The sequence below is a fragment of the Tiliqua scincoides genome, chromosome 8 (assembly GCF_035046505.1).
Source record: "Tiliqua scincoides isolate rTilSci1 chromosome 8, rTilSci1.hap2, whole genome shotgun sequence".
NCBI lineage: Eukaryota > Metazoa > Chordata > Lepidosauria > Squamata > Scincidae > Tiliqua > Tiliqua scincoides.
The window spans coordinates 7586385-7613207 of record NC_089828.1 but is presented as its reverse complement, the minus strand read 5'-3'; the positions used below and the strand labels follow the sequence as shown (position 1 = coordinate 7613207).

The 26823-nt window shown below is 50.1% G+C and overlaps 1 protein-coding gene across 1 annotated transcript in view; it reads right to left on the bottom strand.

Annotated features, from left to right (window-relative positions):
- SMAD6 (SMAD family member 6) overlaps positions 1-16888 on the bottom strand; it is a 66799-nt gene extending 49911 nt beyond the window's left edge. Inside the window, exons 1-3 of the mRNA XM_066635450.1 lie at positions 16267-16888; positions 9374-9430; positions 5076-5153 (exon numbers count right to left, since the gene is read on the bottom strand). Coding sequence (XP_066491547.1) covers positions 5076-5153; positions 9374-9430; positions 16267-16804 — 673 coding nt within the window. The 5' untranslated portion in view covers positions 16805-16888. The remainder of the gene's footprint in view (positions 1-5075; positions 5154-9373; positions 9431-16266) is intronic.
- Positions 16889-26823: the final 9935 nt, after the last annotated feature.

Sequence of the window (26823 nt, the reverse complement as noted above, 5' to 3'; positions counted from 1 at the left end):
CAGGAGTCCCATTTTCTATTATTGTTAAAAGCATATACAGAGTTGGTATCTTTCAGTCTCGGAAAACTATGGTATCGCGCTCTGAATAGTGTTCTAGAACAGAGTGTCCTCTCCAGTGTGCGAAGCCTGGGTAAAGTAGATATGGAGGACAGACTGTTACCCATGCAGCAAATCCCCCCTCTCCACGTCGCTGAAATGGTCCAAGGGAAAGGCAGAAGCCAATACGGTTGGTTCCAGTGGCGTCGCAGGAGTTGCCAGAACGTGACTGTGTTCAGCCATGAACTGCCTCAGGGACTCCGGCTCCGGATTTTGCCTCAAGGTTGACTCCTAAAGCCTTTTCCATAACTGGATGTAGCCTTAAGTCAATGGAGGTTTGGGATCAGAGTATTCCTTATCTCAGATGAGCTGCTTTCCCAGGCTAAGGAGTCCCATCTACCCGGTAGCTGTTTAGTCACCTCTTACGATAAGTACAGCCAAACTGAGGGCCTATTCTTATCCCCAGTCCCCAGGGTTATATACAGAGTAGCTTGTTAAGAAGTACAGATCTGTCACATTTCCCAGCTTAGTCACATACCATGGTAGCATTGTCTAATATATTAACAATAAAATATTGAAATGAATGGGGATCCACCTGAAATCAGCTCGTGACCCACCTAGTGCATCTGACCCACAGTTTGAGAAACACTGGTGTTTATGCACTTAGCCCAACGCTGAGAAATGGTATTAATATTTTCACAGGTGACTTTGGATTTAACATTGTGCAGTACTCAGGACCTGGTTAGAGATGTCAATGTTACGGAGCCATTGGGGAACAGTGATCATGCTGCGATCCATTTCGACATGCATGTTGGGGGAAGAATACCGGGCAAATCTCTCACAAAAAATCCTTGACTTCCGACGAGTGGACTACCCTCAAATGAGGAGGCTGGTTAGAAGGAGGTTGAAAGGGAAGGTAAAAAGAGTCCAATCTCTCCAGAGTGCATGGAGGCTGCTTAAAACAACAGTTATAGAGGCCCAGCGGAAGTGTATACCGCAAAGGAAGAAGGGTTCCACTAAGTCCAGGAGGGTGCCCGCATGGCTAAAAAGTTAAATTAGAGAGGCTGTAAAGGGCAAGGAAGCTTCCTTCCATTAATGGAAGTCTTGCCCTAATGAGGAGAATAAAAAGGAACATAAACTGTGGCAAAAGAAATGTAAGAAGGTGATACGGGAGGTCAAGCGAGACTATGAGGAACACATGGCCAGCAGCATTAAGAGGAATAACAAAAGCTTCTTCAAATATGTTAGAAGCAGGAAAACCACCAGAGAAGCGGTTGGCCCTCTGGATGGTGAGGGAGGGAAAGGGGAGATAAAAGGAGACTTAGAGATGGCAGAGAAATTAAATGAGTTCTTTGCATCTGTCTTCACGGCAGAAGACCTCGGGCAAATACCGCTGCCCGAAAGGCCCCTCCTGACCAAGGAATTAAGTCAGAGGTTGAAAGAGAAGATGTTTCAGACATCATTGAAAAATTAAAGATCAATAAGTCACTGGGCCCTGATGGCATCCACCCAAGAGTTATTAAGGAATTGAAGAAAGAAGTTGCTGATCTCTTGACTAAAATATGCAACTTGTCCCTCAAAACGGCCACAGTACCCAAAGATTGGAGGATAGCAAATGTCACGCCTATCTTTAAAAAGGGAAAGAGGGGGGACCCGGGAAACTATAGGCCAGTCAGCCTAACATCTATACCAGGTAAGATGGTGGAATACCTCATCAAAGATAGGATCTCAAAACACATAGACGAACAGGCCTTGCTGAGGGAGAATCAGCATGGCTTCTGTAAGGGTAAGTCTTGCCTCACAGACCTTTTAGAATTCTTTGAAAAGGTCAACAGGCATGTGGATGCGGGAGAACCTGTGGACATTATATATCTGGACTTTCAGAAGGCGTTCGACACGGTCCCTCACCAAAGGCTACTGAAAAAACTCCACAGTCAGGGAATTAGAGGGCAGGTCCTCTCATGGATTGAGACCTGGTTGAAGACCAGGAAACATAGAGTGGGTGTCAATGGGCAATTTTCACAATGGAGAGAGATGAAAAGCGGTGTGCCCCAAGGATCTGTCCTGGGACCGGTGCTTTTCAACCTCTTCATAAATGACCTGGAGACAGGGGTGAGCAGTGAGGTGGCTAAGTTTGCAGATGACACCAAACATTTCCGAGTGGTGAAGACCAGAAATGATTGTGAGGAGCTCCAGAAGGATCTCTTCAAACTGGCAGAAAGGGCAGCAAAATGGCAGATGCGCTTCAATGTCAGTAAGTGTAAAGTCATGCACATTGGGGCAAAAAATCAAAACTTCACATATAGGCTGATGGGTTCTGAACTGTCTGTGACAGATCAGGAGAGAGATCTTGGGGTGGTGGTGGACAGGTCGATGAAAGTGTTGACCCAATGTGCGGCGGCAGTGAAGAAGGCCAATTCTATGCTGGGGATCATTAGAAAAGGTATTGAGAACAAAACGGCTAATATTATATATATAAATCTATGGTAAGGCCACACCTGGAGTATTGTGTCCAGTTCTGGTTGCTGCATCTCAAAAAGGATATAGTGGGAAAAGGTGCAAAAGAGAGCAACTAAGATGATTACTGGGCTGGGGCACCTTCCTTATGAGGAAAGGCTACGGCATTTGGGCCTCTTCAGCCTAGAAAAGAGGCGCCTGAGGGGGGACATGATTGAGACATACAAAATTATGCATGGGAAGGATAAAGAGATGCTCTTTACACTCTCACATAACACCAGAACCAGGGGACATTCACTAAAATTGAGTGTTGGGAGGGTTAGGACAGACAAAAGAAAATATTTCTTTACTCAGCATGTGGTTGGTCTGTGGAACCCCTTGCCACAGGATGTGGTGACTGCATCTGGCCTGGATGCCTTTAAAAGGGGATTGGACAAGTTTCTGGAGGAAAAATTCATTACGGGTTACAAGCCATGATGTGTATGTGCAACCTCCTGATTTTAGAAATGGGCTATGTCAGAATGCCAGTGCAAGGGAGGGCATGAGGATGATGTCTCTTGTTATCTGGTGTGCTCCCTGGGGCATTTGGTGGGCCGCTGTGAGATACAGGAAGCTGGACTAGATGGGCCTATGGGCTGATCCAGTGGGGCTGTTCTTATGTTCACATGTGAGTTGGAAACCAAGATTAGAGAAACCAGAAAAATATCTCAAATTCGCATGTCAGATTTAGATTTCTAGATACTTCTCCAACACCTCCTCCCTATGCCTTGGGTTAGTTCGAGATCTATCCTGGAGAAAGCAACCTGAAAGTTCTGAACTGTTTCTCAAATCCTGACAGTGTTAAGGAACCATGGGAGTTAAGCCTTCAGCAGCTACTGCTTCAGCTTCCAGAATCCCATCCTTGTCCAGAACAGGTCTCACAGTGGGAATGTTTGCCACAACTGATGACAAGGCAGCCACAACAACTAGGAGAAGTTCCATGATCAGTGGACCAGATCACACTCCAGGGCTGCAAGGCGGCAACCGCTTAACTACAGATTCTACAGAGTATAAAGGAACATTCCATCTTCCCATGAACTGTTCTTCTGTTCTAGCAAGAACAGGAAACATAATTAAATCTCCAGCTTTGACTGGAAATTAGACAATGTCAGCCATGAACAGGGTCAGAGGGCCAAACTTGGCCCAAAGGCCCCCAGCACCCAACAACTAAACCACAGCTTTAGCGGAACATAATGGAACATTCCATCATCCACTTTCCCACCAATAGTTTCTCTGCTGTAGCTACAATGACAACAAAATTGTAACTCCTGTGGGTTTTCTGAGATGGTCTATGCTGCTATCTACTTTGTCCAAGCATCTCTTTACTTGTCATCTCTGGCATGAGGAAAACGACTAAGAGGTCTCTGACATTCTGCCCTTGGCCAATGATAAACCAAGAAAGGAAGGCCAAATCTGGACAGTGTGCATCATGTCAGATGCATTTTCAAGGAAAGCTGCCTGAATTGATTAAAAGAAGTTTTTATCTTTCCAGAGCTGCACCTTCACAACAAGCAGCAAGGAGTGTGAGAACCTGAATTATCAACTGTTCCCTCAGGCAAAATAAGTCCTGCAAAACAGGAGAGACTCTCACTAGACACACCGACCCAAGAGCTGTAGTTTTCCAAGCCCGTAATATGGCGCAAGAGAAAATGTGCAACACCCAGGAGGAAAACCAAATAGCAAGTCAGGCAACATAGCCATTTATTTACAGTAGCAGATAATAGACAAGTTTGGGGGCCCTCTTGCCCAAAAATTTCACAATTTTACTTGAAAACCTGAATCAATATTAATCCCAAGGGTATGTAAAACTTTGGGGGGAACAAACGGATGTTCAGATAAACGGAAAACTGCACTCACATAAGATGGAGACACACAACAAAGATGGAACTTCAGGAAGCACCAACCCGACCCCAAAAAGGGTCATTTCTGACCCCCAGTGAATTCAGTTCTCTCCAATAAACAACCATCTTCAAGTGCAGAACCAATGAACTGCTCTTCATTCTTTCCCTATGATTTCTAAAAGAGTTTAATGAAACTAGATTTGCAGAATTTGAGCCATTTGCTAAATCTGAGTTAATTATTTCATATTAACTGATAAACCTTTACAACACTAACTCCATGCTTACACTGCACTGCAAGATTAAACCAGTTTTAAAACAATTAACGACATCCCCTAATGAACATCAGGAACAGTAGTGGTGTTCAACAAGCGCTAAGAAAGCATCCGTCCCCACACAGAAAATCCTAGAAGTCCTTGCAGGCAGATTAGGAGGACGCCTATGACAGTTCTGTCATACAGATATGCCCTGCATCTGATTTTTATTCAAATACAAGCAAGGCTATTAGCCAAACCTTTGGCAACCTTCTGGGGCCACAAGCACCTTCCCTAGGTCCAGCTGAGGTATGAACTGTTTCTCATTGTCAATTGCAACATTTTAGCTCATGGAGGGGCAATTCTTGAAACAGTCTTGTTAAAACAGAAATGTGAAGAAGGCACAAAAAGGGTCACTTGGATTCAGCAAATGAAAATATGACTTGCCAACCTGAGAATTCTCCAGGAGTGATATTGGGCGAGTTCGTGGCCTCCGTTTCAGTGTAGGACAACGTGGAATCAGAAAGATCTGGGAAAAGAGAGGCGGAGCATCAAGCATTGCTCGGAACAAAAAAGGCATCATCGTGCTCCTGCCCCAATGGCCACATCTCAGTGTGTAGCCAAGGCCCATCTTTGCCCAAGAGGAAATCTTCCTTCCCGCTCTCCCCCATGCAGCTTCTTGCCATCTCCTCATTGGTCTTGTCCAGATAACACTTTGTTTGTCCAATCAGTCCCACAGTGTGAAAAAAGACATGCGCACTCCCAGAGGGCTGGTGTGCATCTTGGTTCCTCCTCTCACTTGTGGGGGAATTCAGGTAATTTCACTTAATGGCATGGGGGAATCACAGTTTGTTCAAACTGCCCCGCTACTGGTGCTGATCTACTTTTTTAAGTTTCTTGGCCTATGTAGAGGGGCATTGGGATGAAACATGTTTATCAGTGCATATAAAGGGGAGGTTCAGATGAACTCCCCCCACCTTCCACACAATTCAAGGAAATGCCCCAAATTCCTCCAGGTGCAAAGGGAAGGGACAGGACTTTCACGCACCACAAATGCACCCATCTATCGTGTGGGGTTGGTTGGACAAGTAAAAGATCACCCAAGTAGCTCACTCTCGTTGTTTTGTTAGGAAAAGTGTGCCTATCCCTCAGAAGAAATCAACCACGGCCACACACCGTGTAAGCGACCCCTCCCCATCACCATTCAGGGCAGTGATAGCAATGCAAATGTGTTGCCTTTGCTGCCCCAAATGGCTCCAAAGGCAAAGGGGAGGGGCTTACACAGAACACTGTGGTGCTTGCCATACTCACCGAGCCTCCCCCCTTCTAGCTAAGCTTCTGCATGAAAGCATGCTTCACTGCTACCATCTGCACTGGTAGCTGGGTAAGAAAGACTGCTCACTTCTCCCAAAAGCTGATGGGGGGTTCCAGTAACATAATATGTGGGTCTTGTCTGACTAAGCCTTGAGAGAAGAATCAAGGGGGATGTGTCTAAATCCATGTCAAGGAGGACTCCTCCTCCCAAACCAACAGGCTGTATGAACATTTTCACATAGTAAAGGCCCATCATTCATTCCCAACATGCAACTGCCCATCCTAGAGAGGGTGACACAATTTGACGGAGTGGGTGCTGTCCTCCTTATGGGGAAACAAGTGGCAAACGTGCCTCTTTTTAAGGTTCGCCCCACCAAGTCCATCCCCATGACCTCTTAAAAAAAGGGAACACCGTTTCCCTTTGTTCGTGTGAATGCAGCTGCTCCCCTTCGCTTTCCTGACACATCAGAAACAGCAGGACTTGGGCCCTCAAAAGTAACCAAGGCTGAGTTGATCAAACAAGTAGGAACTTGGCGCTCAGTGGATAAGGTTACACTAAGCCTTCAAACAATTCACCGTTACTATACTTAATTATCACTATTAAAATTCTTGAAGCTGTTTATTCTTGTTTCCTTCCTTCCTTCCTTCCTCTCTCCCCTGCTGAAACTAAACAAACTTTGTTTTAACAAGTTTGAAATCTTTTGTTGGTGTCTCTCTCTCTCTCCCCTGCACTTACGCCCCTTTAATTAAAACTGTGCTCTAAATGTTTGAATGCTGTGGGGCAGGTTTTTCCCCACTTTTCTCCTCTATTCAACCAACCTTAAAAGCCAAGTTCCATTTTTTGGTATGTCACTCAAAGTTCCGCTGCCTGGGAAAAGCAGCTCACTCTAGAGAGAAGTGACTCTGAGTTCTTTGGACTCTTAGGGCCCAATCCTATCTAACTTTCTAGTGCCAGTGCAGCCACAACGCACCCCCCAGATATGGGAAGAAGCATTCCCTTATGTTGAGAGATCTCTGTGACTGCCTCCCTACTGCAAGATGCAGCGCACACCCCATTTGCACAGCTGCATTGGTGCTAGAAAGTTGGAGAGGTTTGGGCCCTTGGTTCACCACCTTGGTTTGTGTGTGTGTGTGTGTGTTTTTTTAAAGGAAGAGGCACAGGGGTTGGGCCAGATGACCCAGGGGCTCCATCTGGAAGAGCAGCATTTTTCAAGAGAGTCAGTTTGTTCTGGATACCCTGAGATCGCGTCTCCTCGGTGCCCAGAGGATGCCCTGTGACCCAAACATAGTTGAGACAGGTATGGGCTGGTTTATGGGGCTGGGGTGGAGTGAGCAGAGTTTGTGGCATTACAGTTGCTAAAAGCACAACTTGTGACTCAACAAACTGCCTTGCAGCTCTGCAGCTCTGATCGGGCCTCGGCCAGGCTGAGAGGTCAGCAGGTACAAGCCATGCTCCAGAGCAGGTAGGCAAAGTTCCAGGAAGGGGAGCAGAGACCCAGTCAAAGCAGGCAGGCAGCTGGGTTCTCATGGGTCTATGGGGGGAGCAGGGAGGAGGACTCTGCCTCACTACTACTGCAAGAAGCAACTTGCTCAGTAACAGGGTATGCAAAGTGAACCTGCTGGTCCCCCAGCAATCCTGGTTCAGCAAGGGCGAGGCTGCACTGCAGTACCTTCTCTGGCCATCGTCTGGGTGGCACTACAGGGTGGCAAATGACTTCCCCTGCCCTCCAGAGCCACCCCGGTGCCTAGGCCTGGGAGGGGCAGGTTGGCCATTGCTTTAGAAACCTGCTAGAGACTCCAGTGCAGCTGCCCAAACTCCTACAAAGCAAGACGCCTTGCAACTGCCAGGATCCAGGCATGCTGGATGAGTCCCTATTCCGTCACAAAGCAGCTGCACTCTCCTTATTTGTTTGGTTCTTCTTGCTGTTTCTACTGGGGGGGGGGGAATGTGTGATCCAGCATTTGGGCTCCTTCGCACCCACCCCATGTTAATTTAGGACAGTGAACCTGTGATTCCCATTTGCCTGAGCAGCCTTCCAGTGCAGAGGAGCCAAAGGCAGAGCCCTGTCCACTGAGGTCTATGTTTAAATTCCTCAATGGCAATATATACTTTGGAAGGCAACTCCCTTGTGGATGATGCCAGTTTTTAAGTAGGTCACCTTTTCATGCCCAGTCTTTTTGATCATGTCTCCTTTGATGATTTTTTTTTTCAAAGACAAGTCTTTGTAATTCAGGGGGTTATGGGGGGGGGGGGAAGCCATTCTAAGCTATCTCGCGACACCAATGTGTAAGGTGCAGCTGTCCCCTTTCCCTGGCTGTCTAAGCTCCTGCATTTCAAACAGATTTCGCAGATACAGCCTGCCCCACAACTTCATCAATGTGCCAGAAAAAAACAGCAAAATCTGCAGCTGTTTTACATCCTGCTACTGTGCAACCGCTAAAGTCACAGAAGCCATCCCAGTTTAAAAGGTGGCAACCCAACATGAAAGAGAAGCTGAGTCTTATTTTTTTTAAAGTTCTATGAGTGTTTCTTGGATGGGAAAAAGCAGAGTTGATAAAACTTTTGAATACTGAATTCTGGGATTAGTATAATTATATTTAAGCTGGTCAATTTATCCCACATTGACCATCAGTCTGTCTAGCTCAGCCTGCTCTAGGCTGAATGGAAGATGCTGGTGACTGAGACTAGGGTGTTCTGCATCCTAAGTATGTGGTCCCTCTCCTGTATTTCATGAATTGGGAAAAGAGGCCCTACTGGAGGCCAGCCTTCAATTCCCACTGGCCTTCCTGCCCTCCTTCTCCCAGACACCCTAGCTATCAAGCTTTTGGGAGACAAGGGATCACTTTTGCCTAGGCTGAGATTCTCAAGAGGGTGCATTCTGCATCCTCCACACCTATTGCTGCACTTTCTACATGTGATTGCAGATTCGTTTTCAATTGCTCCAGCGGGCAGAACCAGGACAAACAAAGGAGCATTCTGATAACTGTTAGGAAAGAATTTCCTGATGGTATGATCTGCAGTGGAACAGTCTGCCTGGAAAGGTGGTAGACTCTCCATCATTGGAGGTCTTTCAGTACAGTCTGGAGGGCCATCTCTTTAGGGATGTTACAGCTCACTTTGGCAGGGGGTTGGACTCGATGATCCCATCCAAATCTATGACTACAACTCGACCCTGGCAATGGGACTGAGGGTGGTAACCTCTGCTATGCAAGGAAACCTAAAGCAAGGAAACCTGGACACTTTGATGATTTTTCATCATCAAAGCAGTCCTGAAGAGTGCAGCACTGCACAACTCACACTCCAGAACCTGCCACCATTCAGCTTTCTAGTGCGGAGCATTTTAGGTAGATGCAAACCCAACACCCACCCTCATAAAATGACCTTATTTCTGTCTGTCAAACTGCAGAGCAAGGCAGTGAAGGCAAGACACTTACCCAGTGGCTTTTGCTCATCATTCGGAGACAGCCGAGAGTAAGGAGGGGGTGGAGATTCTAAAAAAGAAGAAAGTCTCAGATTAGTGCCCTGGGGAGAGGGGGAAATACAGGGTTAAACAGTAAGACACTTAACCTTTCTCCACACCAAAGAGGTGACCCTTTGGCAGAATTAAACCAGAACTTGGTGTGTAACATTGAGGGAGGCACCTAAATGCTGTCATCCCAAGATGACTGAAGCAAGACCCACAAAACAGGAAGCCTTCTGTTGCCTAGCAGTGTCTCCATTACTCACTATCTCCCAAGGGGTTGCGTGCTGATTTGCATGCCATGTGGAGCATACTGTACTACACGAGGAACACCAGAGCAGAGAATTCTCATGGACCACAATCATCACAGGAGCACCACAGAGAAAGCAGCGGCCACCATGTCCAGCAAGGAGCACCCAGTAAAGTGGGTCCTGTATCACTTATAGGTATAACTTTGAACTCATTTGTTCTGGAGTCGTCCACTAGAAGCAAGGAAGCGACTTCATTCAGCCAGCAACATATCTGACGCTCACTGGGAACATGATCTACTTCATGACCAACTCTCCCATGCCCTATGCCAGCTAAAAAGACATACTCTATTGCAAACATGTTTACTTGGGAGTTTGTAGCACTGATTTTCAAGTTCCAGAACTCATTCACCAATATGTACTGAGAACTGCAGGCTTAGGGGCCGTTTACTTGTGAGAAAGTGCCACTGATTTTGATACAACTCACTCCTAAGTAAGTGACCCAGAGACTGCAAACTTAGAAGGTCAGACAAGAGAGCACTAGGACTTCAAAATGTAAGATTGTTTTCAACTGGTTTAGGTCATTTCACCTTTAGCCCGCCAGCCCTATGGAGGCTTGGGAAACACAGTTTTCAGGGAAGCCTTCAAACTCTGCTCCTTGGCAAATTCAAAGCACTACAAATTTCAAGATTGCTTGGGGAGCCAAGGGAGACAATCTAGTTTGCATCTGTAGTGTGAAACTGGTTTAAATCTGCAGGAGACACATTCCCTAATAGCATTGTCACGTTTTTGGACAGCCATGCTTCCTTAGGAGGTGGTTTCAGGAACGCTAGCCCCAGCCAAGGTTCATTCTCAAGCCTGTGCGCATCTGTTACAAAGAACACGGTACTTGATGTTCCAGCAACATTCAAGGGAAAGAATTCCATCACTCCCTGTAGGAAAGACACCAAGTGACTGAATTCAGAGCGCAACAGGAGGAATTGGGATTGCAAAACAAAAAAAAAAATTAAAGAAAGCTGTGCTTGCCAAAAAAGGGGGATCATTAGCAGAACTTTTAGCACCCTGGAGGATTTTCTCCTTGTACTGACACAGAGGAGGAAGGAACAATAGCAAGCAAAACCCCCCCCCCCCATAGAGGCTAACAAGATCCAGCATATTACAACTGCTTCCAAGAAAACTTTCCCGGACTGTTAATTTTCCATTTTTCATTGCTGGGCGAAAGAGGAATACTCCAATATATATTGGTGTATTCAGGTTCAGACCATTGGCCTCTCTTCCCAAAAGGGGTTAAGACAGAGAAGGACAGAGCTGGCTACTTTAAACAAAAAAGGAAAAAGTCCAGACCAAGCAGATTGCAATAAAGAGAAGTTGGGAAAAGAGGCGCTGCCACTTTAAGAGAGGCAGTCAGATAAATTGCCCGGCAGACTGGCGCCAGCAAAATGCAAACTGCATATTATCACCACTTCTTCACCTAAATAGGGAGGGGGGAAACCTCCTTAGGAAAGAAAAAAAAGGAAGGGGGTGCTTTTTAAGCACAACGTGAAACTGATCTCAGTTGAAAAGGGATAAAGCCAGGCCAAGAGAAAAGGGATTTGTGTGTTTCTCTTTAATTCCCATATTCTTTTGCCTTCAGAAACCAGTGATTTTCTGCAAGTCCCAAAAAATAAGTTTCCTCCCCTTCAGCATAACCCAAACACTGGTAATTTTGTGGATCCAATTACAGCAAAATAACAAGCAGACTCTGAGTTTGCTTTTGAAGGAAAGGGGGGGGTCTTGTCTTGGACACCAGCTACAGTCGGAGGCTGCAACCTCAAGGGCCCAATCCTATCCAATTTTCCAGCACTGGTGCAGACTCAATGCAGCCCCAAGGTAAGGGAACAAATGTTCCCATACCTGAAGAAGGCCTCTGTGACTGCCCCCCACCACCACAAGATGCAGTGCGTGCCCCATTGCCACAGCTGTACCAGTACTGGAAAACTGGATAGGATTGGGCTCTGAATCCCTTGCGCTCTACTCCTGTGTAAATCTGCATTGGTCCGGACTGCTAGACCAGTCAGAGTCTCTTCCCAAATCTTCTTTCCCTGCCAACCAGAGAGAAGGGTCACCTTCACTGAGTTCAACAGTCACTAGGCCGCAGAAGGCCTTTGTCTGAATCAGGGCAAAACTTTGGGGAGTTGAGCTGCTTAACACAAACTAGAAGGAAACAGGAGCCTGGGGAACTTTCCAATCCCTCTTTTTCAAAACTCCAGCGCTTGTGGTTGGGGCAAAGGGAAAAGGCCCTGGGGAGAACCTGCGACCCACTAGCTATCAGCCCCAGAGAGGGGACTGATCATGGCAGGCTTCAGTGAGCACCAGCTATGCCAGCAATGTCGGCAGGAAAAAGGGGCAAGCTTGACCCAAGGCCAAGCAGACAGGGAGAGAGTCTCATGCATGCCATGGAAGAGTCCTCCACTCCTCCAGGCTCCCCTGTGCACACCCCTGCTCTTTCCTTCTCCTCTCTGTCATATGATGCTTGGGGCACATAAATCACTCTTGCTGGCATGGCAGAAGAGGTTGAAGCAGGGCATCTAGTCTATGTGGATGGCTGTGGGGACCTGGGAGGAGCAGTGATCAATCAGCACCGAGTGCAAGTCTACAATAATGGGCGCACATTCACCCACCCACCTGGCTTCCTAGGGTCTCCAGGGCCACAGGGCACTGACAGCCCATCTCAGTGGTTCCTCAGGCACCAATGTAATCCTGTCCTTTAAATATTTTTTTTTAATCCACTTCTGAATTCAAACATTTAACTCCTGACTTGCTAATCACACTGTACCAATGAGCAGCCTACTTTTTTTATGCTTCAAGTCTTCTAAAGAGGCAACAAATAATTCACACAAGGAGCACAGAACTCTGTCCCAAGGAGAGAGTAACTTCAGCCCCATCAGAAAAACCTAAAGCTGCCTTCTCTTGAGTAAAACCACTGAACTTGATCTCCACCCCAGCACCATGTACACGGACTGGTAGCAGCAGTTCTCTGGGGGTCTCAAACAAGTGAGCTATTCCCACCACCTGATACCTGACAGCCCAATCCTATGCATGTCTACTCAGAAGTAAGTCTCATTAAAGTCAATGGGACTTACTTCCAGGAAAGTGTGGATAGGATTGGGCTGCAAGTCTCTAACCAGAAATGCAATGGCCTGAACTATAATCTCCTGGTCTGAGCCACAGCTCTTCCCCAGCACAATGAAGCTAACTTTGCCAGTCAGCCTGCTGGACTGTTCAACACAACACTGCTCTGACCCTGTGTCTCTCAGCCCTTCCTGGGGGTGCTGCCAGGGGCTGAACCTGGGACTTTCTGCAGGCAAACAGGGGGATCCTGCCACTGTTTGCCTTCCAGCATTCTAGGGGAACAGGCAGAAACTACCTAGGGTAAAAGCAATTTTATATAGATACTACATTAGAAAAAAGCACTCACCCATCCAGTAAATTCCACTATGCCTTACAACTCCCAAGGCAAAAAACAGAGTTACTGTCTCTCCTACCACAATGGAAATTAACACCAGGTCTCTTTTGGTCAGTCTCTACCAGCAGCTCCCCCAGGCTGCTTGTTCACGTTTTGCACGAGTAGCAACAGTGGCTTTCAGCCAAAGCTGTGTGGGTTCCACACAAACACAGGAAAAGCACAGAATCTTGGACTGGAGGCAGATCTCAGCATCCAGGGAGTCCTGGCTTTCATTAGAAACCACCACCCCAGCCCCCTCTTTCTAGCCTGGATGGCTCTAAAAAGTGAGTGACACACTTGACGTGTCTACCCACATCTTTCAAACCTTCACACTTGTGATCTTGCCATCCTGTGACTGCCCTGCAAGGTAGGTCCAGAGGAATTTCCCCATATCTCGGATGGCAAACTGTGGGTGAGCAGAAGTGGCTTCCCACAGGTTACAAACTGAATTCAAGGGAGAGGCAAGGATTAACTATGTGCAGATGTGCCTGCACATGCATATCAGGTGCTTCACAAATCAACATCATGTCACAATCTCCACACAGATGTTTGAAACAAAAGCAGAGTGGGGTGACAGGGGCTTGGAAATGAGTTGGGGAGACGGGAAAGAATGTCCCCCCAACCCCCCAGTTCGATATCACAGTGGCCAACTTTAACTGCCCATCACAAAGAAGAGGCCAAACCTCCATTTGTCAGCCCTCCTGCAGTCATTCAACTAGTGGTATAGTTAGAGGGGGGACAAAACACCAAGATTTGCAGAAAGCCTCACTGCAGCGTGCAAGCAGCACCTCCCCTTCAGAGCCATTCTAGGCAGTAGATGCCAAACAGAGGCATTTGGCTCCAGAATGGCTCCGAAGGGGAGGGGCCGCTTGCATGCCGCAGTGAGGCTCCCTGAAAAACGTGGTGCTTTGCACCCCCTCTAGCTACGCCACTGCATTTAATAGCATTCACTGCCTCCACAATCATCATACATTTGCTGTATTAACACTTCTCATTTTGACACAGGCTTTGTAGCCTGTGTCTCACAAACAGCATATGAGCCCGGACCATATCACTTCAAACTGCAGGTGGGAATTTGCAAGATTCAATGTTCTTCCTTAGAAAAGCTGATTCCCTTGCACACAGAAAGCTAGCATGTCAGCACATATGCTTGTTCCTTGCACACAGAAAACTAGCAAGGAGCACTTTGCAGCCTCATCTGCTGCTTTTGAGAACAAGGCCTTAGTTGTAACTGAATAAAACAATGTTGGATAGTGTGACTGACTCCTTTTCAACCCCTGATCCACACTATGCTCCTCTCTCGCTTCTGGGCAGAGGATCTAACACTACCTTGAATTGCTCAGCACCTGAGACATACACACAGCTCATCTTAAAGAAAGCACACATAGAGAACTCAAGGGTATATGCATGCGTGAACCTGCCCTCAGAATAAGCCCCGTCTACCCATCAAAGTGGTTTTCTGGCAAATTCCATGGTCTGCACTCCCCAATTTTAATTCTAGGCTGAGGACTCTGGGGCCAAGTACTGAAGGATCTTCCACAGAGGCAGGGCAGATTTTGCTCAGAGGCCTCTAGTTGGCAACCCATCTGCTTTAAAACATACATTGGCTTGAATGCAAGCACCACCTTCCGTTTCATAGCTAAGAGAAAGATGGAGAGATGCTTTAAGGTCTACCAGCCAGAAAGCCCCAGAGCAAACCAAAGCTGGCAACAGAACACTTTGCTCATATTTCAGTTCCAACCTCTTTCGGAATAGATCGGAGCTTAAATTAGGGGAAGCACTCAGAGTCTATTTATACACACAGTGTTTTCTTATATAGTGTTTATCTCTCTCCCCCCCATGTGTGTGTATGTGTGTGTACATACATACATACATACATACATACATACATACATACATAGAGATATACAAAGAGAGACACACACACCCTGCCTCCTAATACCTATATTCTTGGTTTTGTGTCAGTGGCAAGGAATCGTTCTGCCTGAAGCTTGGGACATTTGATGACCATCACCACTCAGTGCTGCACTCTTCAAATGTGTGAACATGCATGTGTGAAAACCAGCCCCCAGGGTAGACTCAAACCTACAACTGAGATGGCAAAACCGAAACAGATTTGTAGAGGAGCCTGTAGCACAGAGCTGGCAAGGCTGCTCTCACACTGCACAGCCTTCAGTTCACCTCATCGCCTTCAAAGACATGCCAGGATAAGGCCAGGGACCACATCACCACTCCTCAGTGAGACCTCAAAGCATTCGTGTGAACTGGCTGAGAGTAGGCTCAGAACCTAGAGAGGGAACCATCTAGGTGCTGGAAGTCAGTCAGTTTTGACCCACATTCCTGGTATCAGGAGGAGAGGAAATGTAGTTGATGGCAGTGAACGAAGAGGTCCTGGAGCTCAAGATGTCCTGGAAGCCACACCCTCCAACCCAGAGGCAATGCCCCATCATTCCAGAATGCATTCTGCAAATGCAGCAAGGTGCTCTTCCTTTCATCAATGTCACTTATACAGAACCCCACACACACACCTGAGAGGGCTCCATCCAGAAAAACATTAGGGTCCCTGCCTTTTCTCCAGGCACATGACCCAAGCTGGAGCTCCAGCCTCAGAGTTTGGGGGCTCAAACAAAGCAAGAGAGACTGGAAGGCTCTAGATCCTCCAATGGCACCTCCCAAGCCTCACCAGGCACCTGCTGCCAGGGATGCAGGGACTGTGGGCACTCCGTGTGGTTTCTCACAGGGCATCTGTTGACCTTTCAGGTGTCACCTGGCCGGGTCCAGCTAGCCCAGTCTCCTGTTTGCAAGAGTGGCCGGAAGGAAGCCCACAGACAGGGCAGGAAGGCGAGAGCGCCCCTGCCATCTGTCCCCAGCAGCAGGCATCCAGAGGTGCGCGGAGAGGCCCCGGGGCAGGGGCCGGCCTTCTGCTCTGCGGGCCCCCCTGCCGGTAAGCCCAGGGCCCTCTCTCAGCAGGCCAGCCAGAGGCGGCTCGGCGCGGGCAGGGGTTCCCCTCCCACCATGGACGCGCCTTGGCTGGGAGAGCCTCGGCCGGCGGAGCCGCGGGTGCCTGGGCGCTGGACTCTGGGGGAGGCTCAGCCCTCTCCCCTCCGCTCCCTCCCCTCCCCGGCCCGCACCTACCTGGCCCGCACAGCCTGCTGAAGTGGTAGGGGTTGCAGCACCCGGCGGCGCCGTCGGGGAGGCCGAAGCTGCGGCAGCCGCACAGGGGCTTCAGCTCGGCCGGGTGCTGGAGGTCCGGCCAGCGGAAGAGCCTGCCCAGCAGCAGGTGCGGGGCGGCCTCCAGGCCGCGGGGCGCGAGGACGCAGCCGCCGGGCAGCCCCCCGCGGGACTCGACGGCCTCCAGCAGGCAGTCCAGCGCGCGCTCCTTGAGGCGCTTGAGCAGCGCGAGCGTGGCGGCCTGCAGCTCCTGCTCCGGCGGCGCCTCCCGGGGCGGCGCGGCGGCGCCGGGCTCGCGGTCCTGGAAGAGGCAGCAGCTCACCGTCCCGCCGTCGCCCTGCGCCACGGGCCGCTCCTCGGGGCTGCGCGCCGGCTTCTGCGCGCTCTTCGCGGGGCCGCCGCCGCCATCCCGCGCCCGCCCGGCGCCGGCGTCTTCGCGGCCGAGGGGGACGCGGCTCCTCCACAGGCGCCGCACCAGCCCTGCCCGTCTGGACCTGAACATGCGCCTCGCCGTCCTCGGCTCGCTCACACCCTCCCGGGGCGGCGCGGCGCACAGCGGCCCCCGCGGCGGGGGCTCCCGGCCCGGCCGGCCGGCAAGCGGGGGCGCCGCGGCATGGAGCGAGCCCCGCGGGGATCCGCCGCGCGCCCAACCGCCCGCCCCCTCGGCCCTACATGGAGCGGCGGCGCCCGGCTCTGCGCCTCCTCTCAGGCGCGGCGGCCCCGCTCGACGGCGCCGCTCTCCGCCGCGGCTCTCCGGGGGCGTCGCGTGCGGGCCGCTCCTCGGACGGCTGGCTCAGAAGGCGCCCGGCCCGCCCCGCTGCGCGGCAGGCCCCCCCGGCGGGGCGAGCAGCGGGCTGGCGGCGCCGCGCATGGCTCGGCTGCGGGGGTCCCGGCGGGAGCGGGCGACGGACGGGGCTGCTGCGGTCCAGGCGGCGCGGCCGTCGGAGCTTCCAGCGAGAGTCCGAGCCCCGCCGGGTCTGGCTGCGCGGCGCGTCCTGCTCGCTCGGCTCGCCTGCTTTTTTGTTCTTCCACCGCACTCGGCGAGGCCCGCGGAGAGCGCCGGAGTCATTGGCTCCCTCCCGTCATGTGCCCGTCTAGACACTTTGGCGGCGCGCAGCGCGCTGCCCGTTGCGCAAACAGCGGCTCAAGTTTCTTAACTCTTCGAGCAAAAGGCGCCCCCGGGGGGGCCGAGGCGCGGCGTGCAGGGGCCCCGCGGGCGGGCGCAGGAGGGCCGCGAGGGGCCCCTTGCACGCTGCGCTGAGGCTCCCGCTGCTACCCCCCGCTACGCCTCCGCTTTCCCCCCGCCTGGAATGGCTCCAGAGGGGAGGGGCCCTTTGCACGCTGCGCTGAGGCTGCCTGGTGCTTTGCCCCCACCTCTGGCTACGCCTCTGTGTTGCACCCCGCCTGGAATGGCCCAGAGGGGAGGGGCCCCCTTGCACTCTGCGCTGGGCCCCTGCAAGACTTCGTGCTTTGCCCCCCTTCTGGCTATGCCACTGCCTTTCCCCCCTTGGCTTGGGAGCAGCCCTCCTCCTTCCCACCGCCTTCTGCCCCCCAATAGCCACTCGGAGTCCCTCCAGAGACAGCAGCTGAGTCTGCTTAAGCTCCCATTTGCTGTGCTGCGGAGCACCTGAGCACTGGGGGGCACCTGGCGAGGGTCGCCTGCCTGGATCAGGGCTGCCCTGGAATGCCCACACACATCTGCCTTCCCTCCTTCCTTTTTCAAATGACCAGGCTTGATTACACAGCATAGCAGGCCTGCCTTCATCTGCAACATTAAATGCAGTATATAGAGCCGATTAACTAGTCCAGTGGTTCCCAGGCTTCTTAGCACCAGGACCCACTTTTTCAAATGACACTCTATCGGGACCCACCCAGGTTTACCAGGCTTTTAAAAAAAATAATTTTAGGTATTTTTGAGTAATGGTAACCAGAAAGACCCACAAACATTTATCCCCCTATATTTGCACAAGCTTGCAGACTGCAGGAGCTCAGCTCCTTGCAGGGCAGTTAGCACAATGGACCCCAAACTGGTGGGTCACAACCTCATTTTTGGTGAGTCCCATAGCAGCCTATTCAAAAATCATATAGATGCTAATTGGCCTGCAAAGAGCTCAGTTTGCAAACTGAGCTCCTGCATTTTGCAAGCATGTGGAAATTCAGGGACATAAATGTTTGAGCATCTTTTGGGAGAGTGTCTTTTGGCAGGGTAAATAAATGATGTCTTTCTAGATTTTTTTTTTTTAAGTCTCATAAACCTTGGTGTATCCCAATACAGTGTCTTAAAAAAGTGGGTCCCAGTGTTAAAATGTATGGGAACCATCGAGTTAGCAGCTACAGAATCAGAATTTGATTTTTGAATAGCTTTGAGGCTTGAGGCAATTAGTTATCCGATCTTTCCACCACCCTTTGGCAATTCACCAAAAATCTGTCAGGATCCACCAGTGGGTCCTGACCCACAGTTTGGGAACCACTGAACTGTCCAATCCTATCCACACTTTCCTGGGAGTAAGTTCATGTAGGACCACTGGGTCCTAGTCAGGATGGTGATGAACCTCCAGGTTTTGGGGCCACATGAATCCCCCTTGGAGGGGAGCAAAGGCAAAACAGAGGGCTATGTATCACTATGGAAATCAGGATACTGGACTAGATGAGCTCCCTGTGCTTCATCCAGCAAGCCTTTTCTTGTTCTTATTGATCATTGCCCTTATGTTAGTGCTGGAAAGTTGGTTAGGAGAGCCACGGCGGAGAGTGGCGCCGTCTAGCAGTGCCGCCGCACCTGAGAGGAGGCGCAGAGCTGGGAGCTGCTGCTCCAGGAAAAATTCTGTATCTGTCTGTATATAAGCAGTGGGGGTGGGGGGGCTCTGGAGCTCCTGTACACTGGTCTGTGTGCAGTGGGGGGGGCTGCTGTGGAGTGGGCTGCAATGTGCTGCCCAGTGTATGGGGCTAGAAGTCTCCCCAGGAAAGCGGAAATGGGTTTGTAATGGGTGTGATTACTTTAAAAAAAAATTATTAAATTGCAAGGGAGGGCACCAGAATGAGGTCTCTTGTTATCTGGTGTGCTCCCTGGGGCATTTGGTGGGCCGCTGTGAGATACAGGAAGCTGGACTAGATGGGCCTATGGCCTGATCCAGTGAGGCTGTTCTTATGTTCTTAAACTACAATTCCCAGGAGGCCTTGCAGGTCTCTTGTTGCCTGGTGTGCTCCCTGGGGCATTTGGTGGGCCGCTGTGAGATACAGGAAGCTGGACTAGATGGGCCTATGGCCTGATCCAGTGAGGCTGTTCTTATGTTCTTAAACTACAATTCCCAGGAGGCCTTGCAGGTCTCTTGTTGCCTGGTGTGCTCCCTGGGGCATTTGGTGGGCCGCTGTGAGATACAGGAAGCTGGACTAGATGGGCCTATGGCCTGATCCAGTGAGGCTGTTCTTATGTTCCATGTAGGGTCGAGGGGGCGGGCGGGCGCATGGCAGATCCCCGCGGGGCTTGCTCCATGCTGCGTTGTCCCCGCTTGCCGGCAGGCCGGGCAGGGAGCCTCCGCCACAGGGGCCGCTGCGCTGCGCCACCCCAGGAGGGTGTGAGCCATTCCAGGCTGTTTTGCTCCCATTGCCTGGCATGGCTCCAAGGAGGAGGGGACCCTCGCATGCTGCAGTGAGGCTCTCTGAAAAACTTAGTGCTTTGCACCCACTCTAGCAATGTCACTGGTCCTGTGTATTAAGTGTCACCAAAAGTATTTAATACAGGTCCCCTGAGTTCCCACAACCCAAGGAAGGTCCACAGGATGAAAATTTGACAAATGAGCAAAGGGAGCAGGGAATAAGGTAAAAAAAAAATCCAGCTGAACCCCAAATATGTCTCCCAGATATATAATGGAGACAGCGCCTTTGTTTTGAAGAACACTGCTGGCCTAGAGCTACAAAGCATTCTGTTTTCTAAGAATCGCATTGCAGGTTTCAAAACACTTCTGCTCCATGGAACATGCATCATAACACATTGGCTTGGAAGTTTGGGAGAGCCTGATCTGCATGTGCCAGACTCTTGCAGTAGGACTATGACAGGTACCATGCCCCTGCATTGCTGGCATCTACAACGTCTCATTTCAATAATGGCATGAAAAACAGCTATGCAACACCCAGTCTTCACAAGTCAGTGAAGAGGGCCTGTGCTGCACAGAACAGGCTGATCACATACAAATGGAGAGAAGGAAAGCGTCAAGCAAAACATGGCCACACACTTCTACGCATAGTTATCCAGGGCAAATCGGAGGGCTTCACAGCACAAGAAGGGAGTCCTTCTGTGAAGGTGAAGATTTCTCTTTTGGAAACTAGCTGGGGTGCAAGAGCCAAAGTGGGACAATACCTAGTTCTGAAAGGGACTGCCCTCTTGCGACTTTGGTCAGTGGCGTAGCTAGAACGGGTGCAAGTACAACGTTCTGCAGGGAGCCTCACAGTGGTGTTGCCTCCGTTTTGCTCTCATGGCCCAGAATGGCTCGGAAGGGAAGGGAGAGGGCAGCTTGCATGCTACAGTAAGGCTCCCTACAAAACTTAGTGCTTTACACCGCCTCTAGCTACGCCACTGATAAACAGTAGTTCTTGTTATTCTCATGGAGACCTGAATCACGTGAAACAGATCTTGTGAAACAAAGGTGTTTGCTGTAAATAGAAGAAACTAGTCCACTATTGTTTCTGCTTCCCCACCAAGAGACCCCTTAGAGACCTGCCTTCTCTTAGGCAGGGTGACCAGCCCATAGCCAGAATTCTAGAGGTGGGAGGGCAACTATTTTTTCAAGAGGGGCAATGATATCAGGTATCTATACTGGTGGGCAAAATGAAAGAATAAGTATGGAGAAACATCAGACACAAGAGACTCCCCCAAACTTCATGAAGAGATAATAATGTGGTGTTTTTTTTTTAAAGATGCATTCATTATCTGTAAAGCAATGTAACAAAAATTTGCATAGAATAAATGCATCTCTGCATGCAATGTAAAATGTATTGCCTACATAGAAATAACATGCAACATATCCTTTCATTTACACACCAGTGCAATACACAGGCCTGCAACCCTGCAAAAGTAAAACATATCACTGGGATGCAGGTAGTATTTACTTATACTGAAAGTGCCTATTTAACACCTATATAGCACCTATTTAACACTATATAGCACCTAACACCTATATAATGCCTATCTAGTGCCTGTGCAACACCTATCTAGCACCTATTTAGTGCCTATTTAACACCTATTTAGCGCCTATCTAGCACCCATATAAAGCCTGACACCTATATAGTGCCTATATAATGCCTAACACCTATATTGTATTGTATTGGCAACCTTCAGTCTCGAAAGACTATGGTATCGCGCTCTGAAAGGTGGTTCTGGCACAGCGTCTAGTGTGGCTGAAAAGGCCAATCCGGGAGTGACAATCCCTTCCACACCGGGAGCAAGTGCAGTCTGTCCCTGGTCTGTCTCCCTGGCTATGGGCCTTCCTTCTTTGCCTCTTAGCCTCAGACTGTTGGCAAAGTGTCTCTTCAAACTGGGAAAGGCCATGCTGCACAGCCTGCCTCCAAGCGGGCCGCTCAGAGGCCAGGGTTTCCCACTTGTTGAGGTCCATCCCTAAGGCCTTCAGATCCCTCTTGCAGATGTCCTTGTATCGCAGCTGTGGTCTACCTGTAGGGCGCTTTCCTTGCACGAGTTCTCCATAGAGGAGATCCTTTGGGATCCGGCCATCATCCATTCTCACGACATGACCAAGCCAACGCAGGCGTCTCTGTTTCAGCAGTGAATACATGCTAGGGATTCCAGCACGTTCCAGGACTGTGTTGTTTGGAACTTTGTCCTGCCAGGTGATGCCGAGGATGCGACGGAGGCAGCGCATGTGGAAAGCGCTCAGTTTCCTCTCCTGTTGTGGGCGAAGAGTCCATGACTCGCTGCAGTACAGAAGTGTACTCAGGACGCAAGCTCTGTAGACCTGGATCTTGGTATGTTCCGTCAGCTTCTTGTTGGACCAGACTCTCTTTGTGAGTCTGGAAAACGTGGTAGCTGCTTTACCGATGCGCTTGTTTAGCTCGGTATCGAGAGAATGAGTGTCGGAGATCGTTGAGCCAAGGTACACAAAGTCATGGACAACCTCCAGTTCATGCTCAGAGATTGTAATGCAGGGAGGTGAGTCCACATCCTGAACCATGACCTGTGTTTTCTTCAGGCTGATTGTCAGTCCAAAATCTTGGCAGGCCTTGCTAAAACGATCCATGAGCTGCTGGAGATCTTTGGCAGAGTGGGTAGTGACAGCTGCATCGTCGGCAAAGAGGAAGTCACGCAGACATTTCAGCTGGACTTTGGATTTTGCTCTCAGTCTGGAGAGGTTGAAGAGCTTTCCGTCTGATCTGGTCCGGAGATAGATGCCTTCTGTTGCAGTTCCAAAGGCCTGCTTCAGCAGGACAGCGAAGAAAATCCCAAACAAGGTTGGTGCAAGAACACAGCCCTGCTTCACTCCGCTTCGGATGTCAAAAGGGTCTGATGTGGAGCCATCGAAGACAACAGTGCCCTTCATGTCCTTGTGGAAGGATCTGATGATGCTGAGGAGCCTGGGTGGACATCCAATCTTGGGGAGAATCTTGAAGAGGCCGTCTCTGCTGACCAGGTCGAAAGCCTTTGTGAGATCTATGAAGGCTATAAAGAGTGGCTGTCGTTGTTCCCTGCATTTCTCCTGCAGTTGTCTAAGGGAGAATACCATATCAGTGGTGGACCTGTTGGCTCGGAATCCACACTGCGATTCTGGATAGACGCTCTCTGCAAGTACCTGGAGCCTCTTTAGTACAACTCGGGCAAACAGCTTTCCTACAACGCTAAGGAGAGAGATGCCGCGGTAGTTGTTGCAGTCACCCCTGTCACCTTTGTTCTTGTACAGCGTGATGATGTTTGCATCCCTCATGTCTTGAGGTACTCCACCTTCTCTCCAGCAGAGACAGAGGATTTCATGCAGCTCAGCCCCAACATAGAGTCTCTTGGAGACATCCAAGATCAAAGCACTGGCACCAGCTCGACCTGATCCTCACCAGACGCTCCAGCCTTCCCAGCATCAAGATCACACGCAGTTATCATGGTGCTGCCTGCGACACTGACCACTCCCTGGTGTGCAGCAGAGTGAAACTGCAAACAAAGCGACTGTATCACACGAAAAAGGAAGGAAGACCTCGCATTGATACCAGCAAGACCCGGGATCAGAGAAAAGTGGAGGAATTTGCACAAGCGCTTGAGGAATCTCTTCCAGGCCCGGCCGACGCAAACGCATCCAGCAGATGGGAACATTTCAAGAATACCGTTTACAACACCGCCTTGTCCATATTCGGCAAGAAGACCAACAAGGCGGCAGACTGGTTTGAAGCCCACTCTGAGGAGTTGACACCAGTCATTGAGGAAAAGAGGAGAGCTCAAGCAGCATACAAGGTCTGTCCCAGTGAGCGCAACCTGCAGGTCCTCCGAACTGCTCGCAGCAAAGTCCAACAGACTGCCAGGAGATGTGCTAACGACTACTGGCTCCAGCTCTGTTCCGAGATACAGATAGCAGCTGACACGGGCAACATCAAGGGGATGTATGATGGTATCAAGCAGGCCCTAGGTCCAACACAGAAGAAAATTGCCCCTCTGAAGTCTGCCACAGGCGAGGTCATCCAGGATCGGGCGCAGCAGATGGAACGCTGGGTGCAGCACTACTCTGAGCTATATTCCAGAGAAAATGTAGTCACCGAAGAAGCACTGAACAACATTGAGTGCCTGCCTGTGCTGGAAGAGCTTGACAGTGAACCAACCCTAGAAGAACTTCACGTGGCCCTGGACTCCCTTGCCTTTGGCAAGGCACCTGGAAAAGACAGCATCCCTGCTGAAGTCCTAAAATGCTGCAAAGAGATCAACACCTATATAGTGCCTATTTAACACCTATATAGTGCCTGTCTAGCACCTATCTCTCACCTATATAGCACCTATCTATCATCTATATAACATTTGTCGATGACACATTGCTGATGCATTGATACATATTAAAATAAAATTTATTTACATAAAAGCAAGAGGAAAGATATGCTAGTCAAATACAGTAGCCATTGGAACACTAGTTTTTTTTTTTTTACAATATTCATTACTTTTAAAAAGCAAAATACAGAAGATTTAAGTTTATTGACTCTACCTGGTGGAGCTGAATCCTCCCAGCTTTCTGAGAGTTGCATCTCCTTAGAACCAGGGGTGGATCCAGTGTCTGTTAGGGAGGGGGCCATGAGCACTACCTTCAGAGCCCAGGTCAACCAGGCAGGTAGCTGGTAACCAATCTGGGCTTATCACATCTGTGGACATTTTCTGGGCAGGCAGACCTGGGTCTGGGCTCCCACCTGGACTTGGAGACTTGGGTAGACCTGGGCTCCTGATTGAGTTTGTAGCCTACATAAGAAGAGTCCTGCTGAATCAGGCCAAAGGCCCATCTAGTCCAGCTTCCTGTATCTCACAGCGGCCCACCAAATGTTTCAGGGAGCACAAAAGACAGCAAGACACAACCTCTATCCTCGGGTCCTCTTCTGCATCTGGCATTGAGGTAGCCTACTTCTAAAATCAGGAGCTTGCACATACCTATCATGACTTGTAACCTGTGATGGACTTTCCTCCAGAAATTTGTCCAATCCCTTCTTAAAGCCATCTAAGCAAGTTGCCATCACCACTTCCTGTGGCAATGACTTCCACAGACTAATTACATGCTGGGTAAAGAAATATTTTCTTTTGTTTGTCCTAACTCTCCCAACACTCAATTTTAGTGGATGTCCCCTGATTCTGGTGTTATGTGAGAGGGAAAACATCTCTCTAGCCATCCCATAATTTTATATGTCTCAATCATGTCCCCCCTCAGGCCTCTGTGGCTATTTGCTGGGTGGGTAGACCTGGGCTCCTGCCTGGACTTAGAGCCCAGGTCTATTGGGGTAGACCTGGGCTCCTGATTGAGCTTAAAGCCTCTGTGGCTGTTTGATGGGTGGGTAGACCTGGGCTCCCATTCCAGCCAATCTCCTTGACACCCGCCCAGTGGGTGTTCCCCTGACACCTGATTTTTGCTCTCCATCCTAGCAGGCACCTTTCCCTGCTGGCAGCACAGTTGGGGGGGGGGGTATGCACAAATGGCCTCCCCCGGATCCGCCCCTGCTTAGAACCTTTCCCAAGTAGAAATCTCTCCCAACCTTCTTATAGCTGCTCTTGACCAGCCCTGCTCTCCATGTGCTCTGGATGGGGGCAGGGTGACCAGAGGTCATAACTTCCAAGGAGCCTCCCCAGGACCCTGTTCTACTCACTCCACACACATGCACTCTCTCTCCTCCCCAGTCCCTGCCGGAAGACCTGTGCACAAAAAATGTTGCAAAAAGGGCTTCAAATCACCCCAAACTGACGCCAGATTAGATAAAGAGGACAGGTTTGGAAAAATGCTGGGGGGGGGGCTAACTGTGGGCTGGGGGGCAAAGGCCCCCCCCCGGTACCCCCCCCAGCTACGGACCTGGACCAGAAGCAATGGAGGACAAAGAGCCTCTACCTTTAACCATTGTGTAGAACAGTGGTTCTCACTCCTTTAGCACCGGGACCCACTTTTTAGAATGAAAATCTGTCAGGGCCCACTGGAATTGATGGCATGACCAGAAGTGACGTCATCAAGCAGGAAAATTTTTAACAATCCTAGGTTGTAATCCTACCCACACTTCTCCAGGAGTAAATCCCATTGACTCTCATTGTTAAAAGCATCTTCATAGTAGCCTGTTCAAAGTACAGATCAGTGACATTTCCCCAAATGCAGTTACATACCATGGTAGCAACAAGTCTAATATATTGAAATGAACGGGGACCCACCTGAAATTGGCTTGTGACCCACAGTTTGAGAAACACTGGTGCAGAAGAGGGCATTTGGGCAGGTGCAGCTTCACATGGAAGGGTTTTAAAAAGCGACATCTGCCCAAATGCCCTCTTCTACAGAGTTGAGAGGTCAGGGCGCTCTGTGCCCCACTGCATCTGCTCACCCTTTTCTTAGGGCACCAGCAGCCTCAAGGCATCTCTTCAAAAGCAAGCTCCATTTAGCTGGAAAGGATTCGGGGGTCAATCCTCTGCTTGTCTACTCGGAAGTAAGTGCTCTTGTGTTCTTGCTCTCAGGAAAGTGTGCATCGGATTGCAGCCTCAGTCCCGTTGCATTCAGTGGGGCTGACCCACAGGAAAGCATGCATAGGCTCGCAGCCTAAGGGCCCAATCCTATCCAGTTTCCCAGAGTCGGTGCAGTTGCGCCAGTGGGGCGTGCACTGCATCCTGTGGTGGAGGGGAAGCCACTGGGGCCTTCTCAAGGTCTGGGAACATGGGGCTGCATTGTGGCGACACTGGAGCTGGAAAGTTGGATCGGATCGGGCCCTTCGGGTGGTGAGGATTGCGACCTCCAGGTGCGTTCAGAAGCGCCGGAGGTGCGAGAGGCGTCAGGCGGGGACGCCGCTGGATCAGACCCCGGAGCGAAGGGGCAGCGC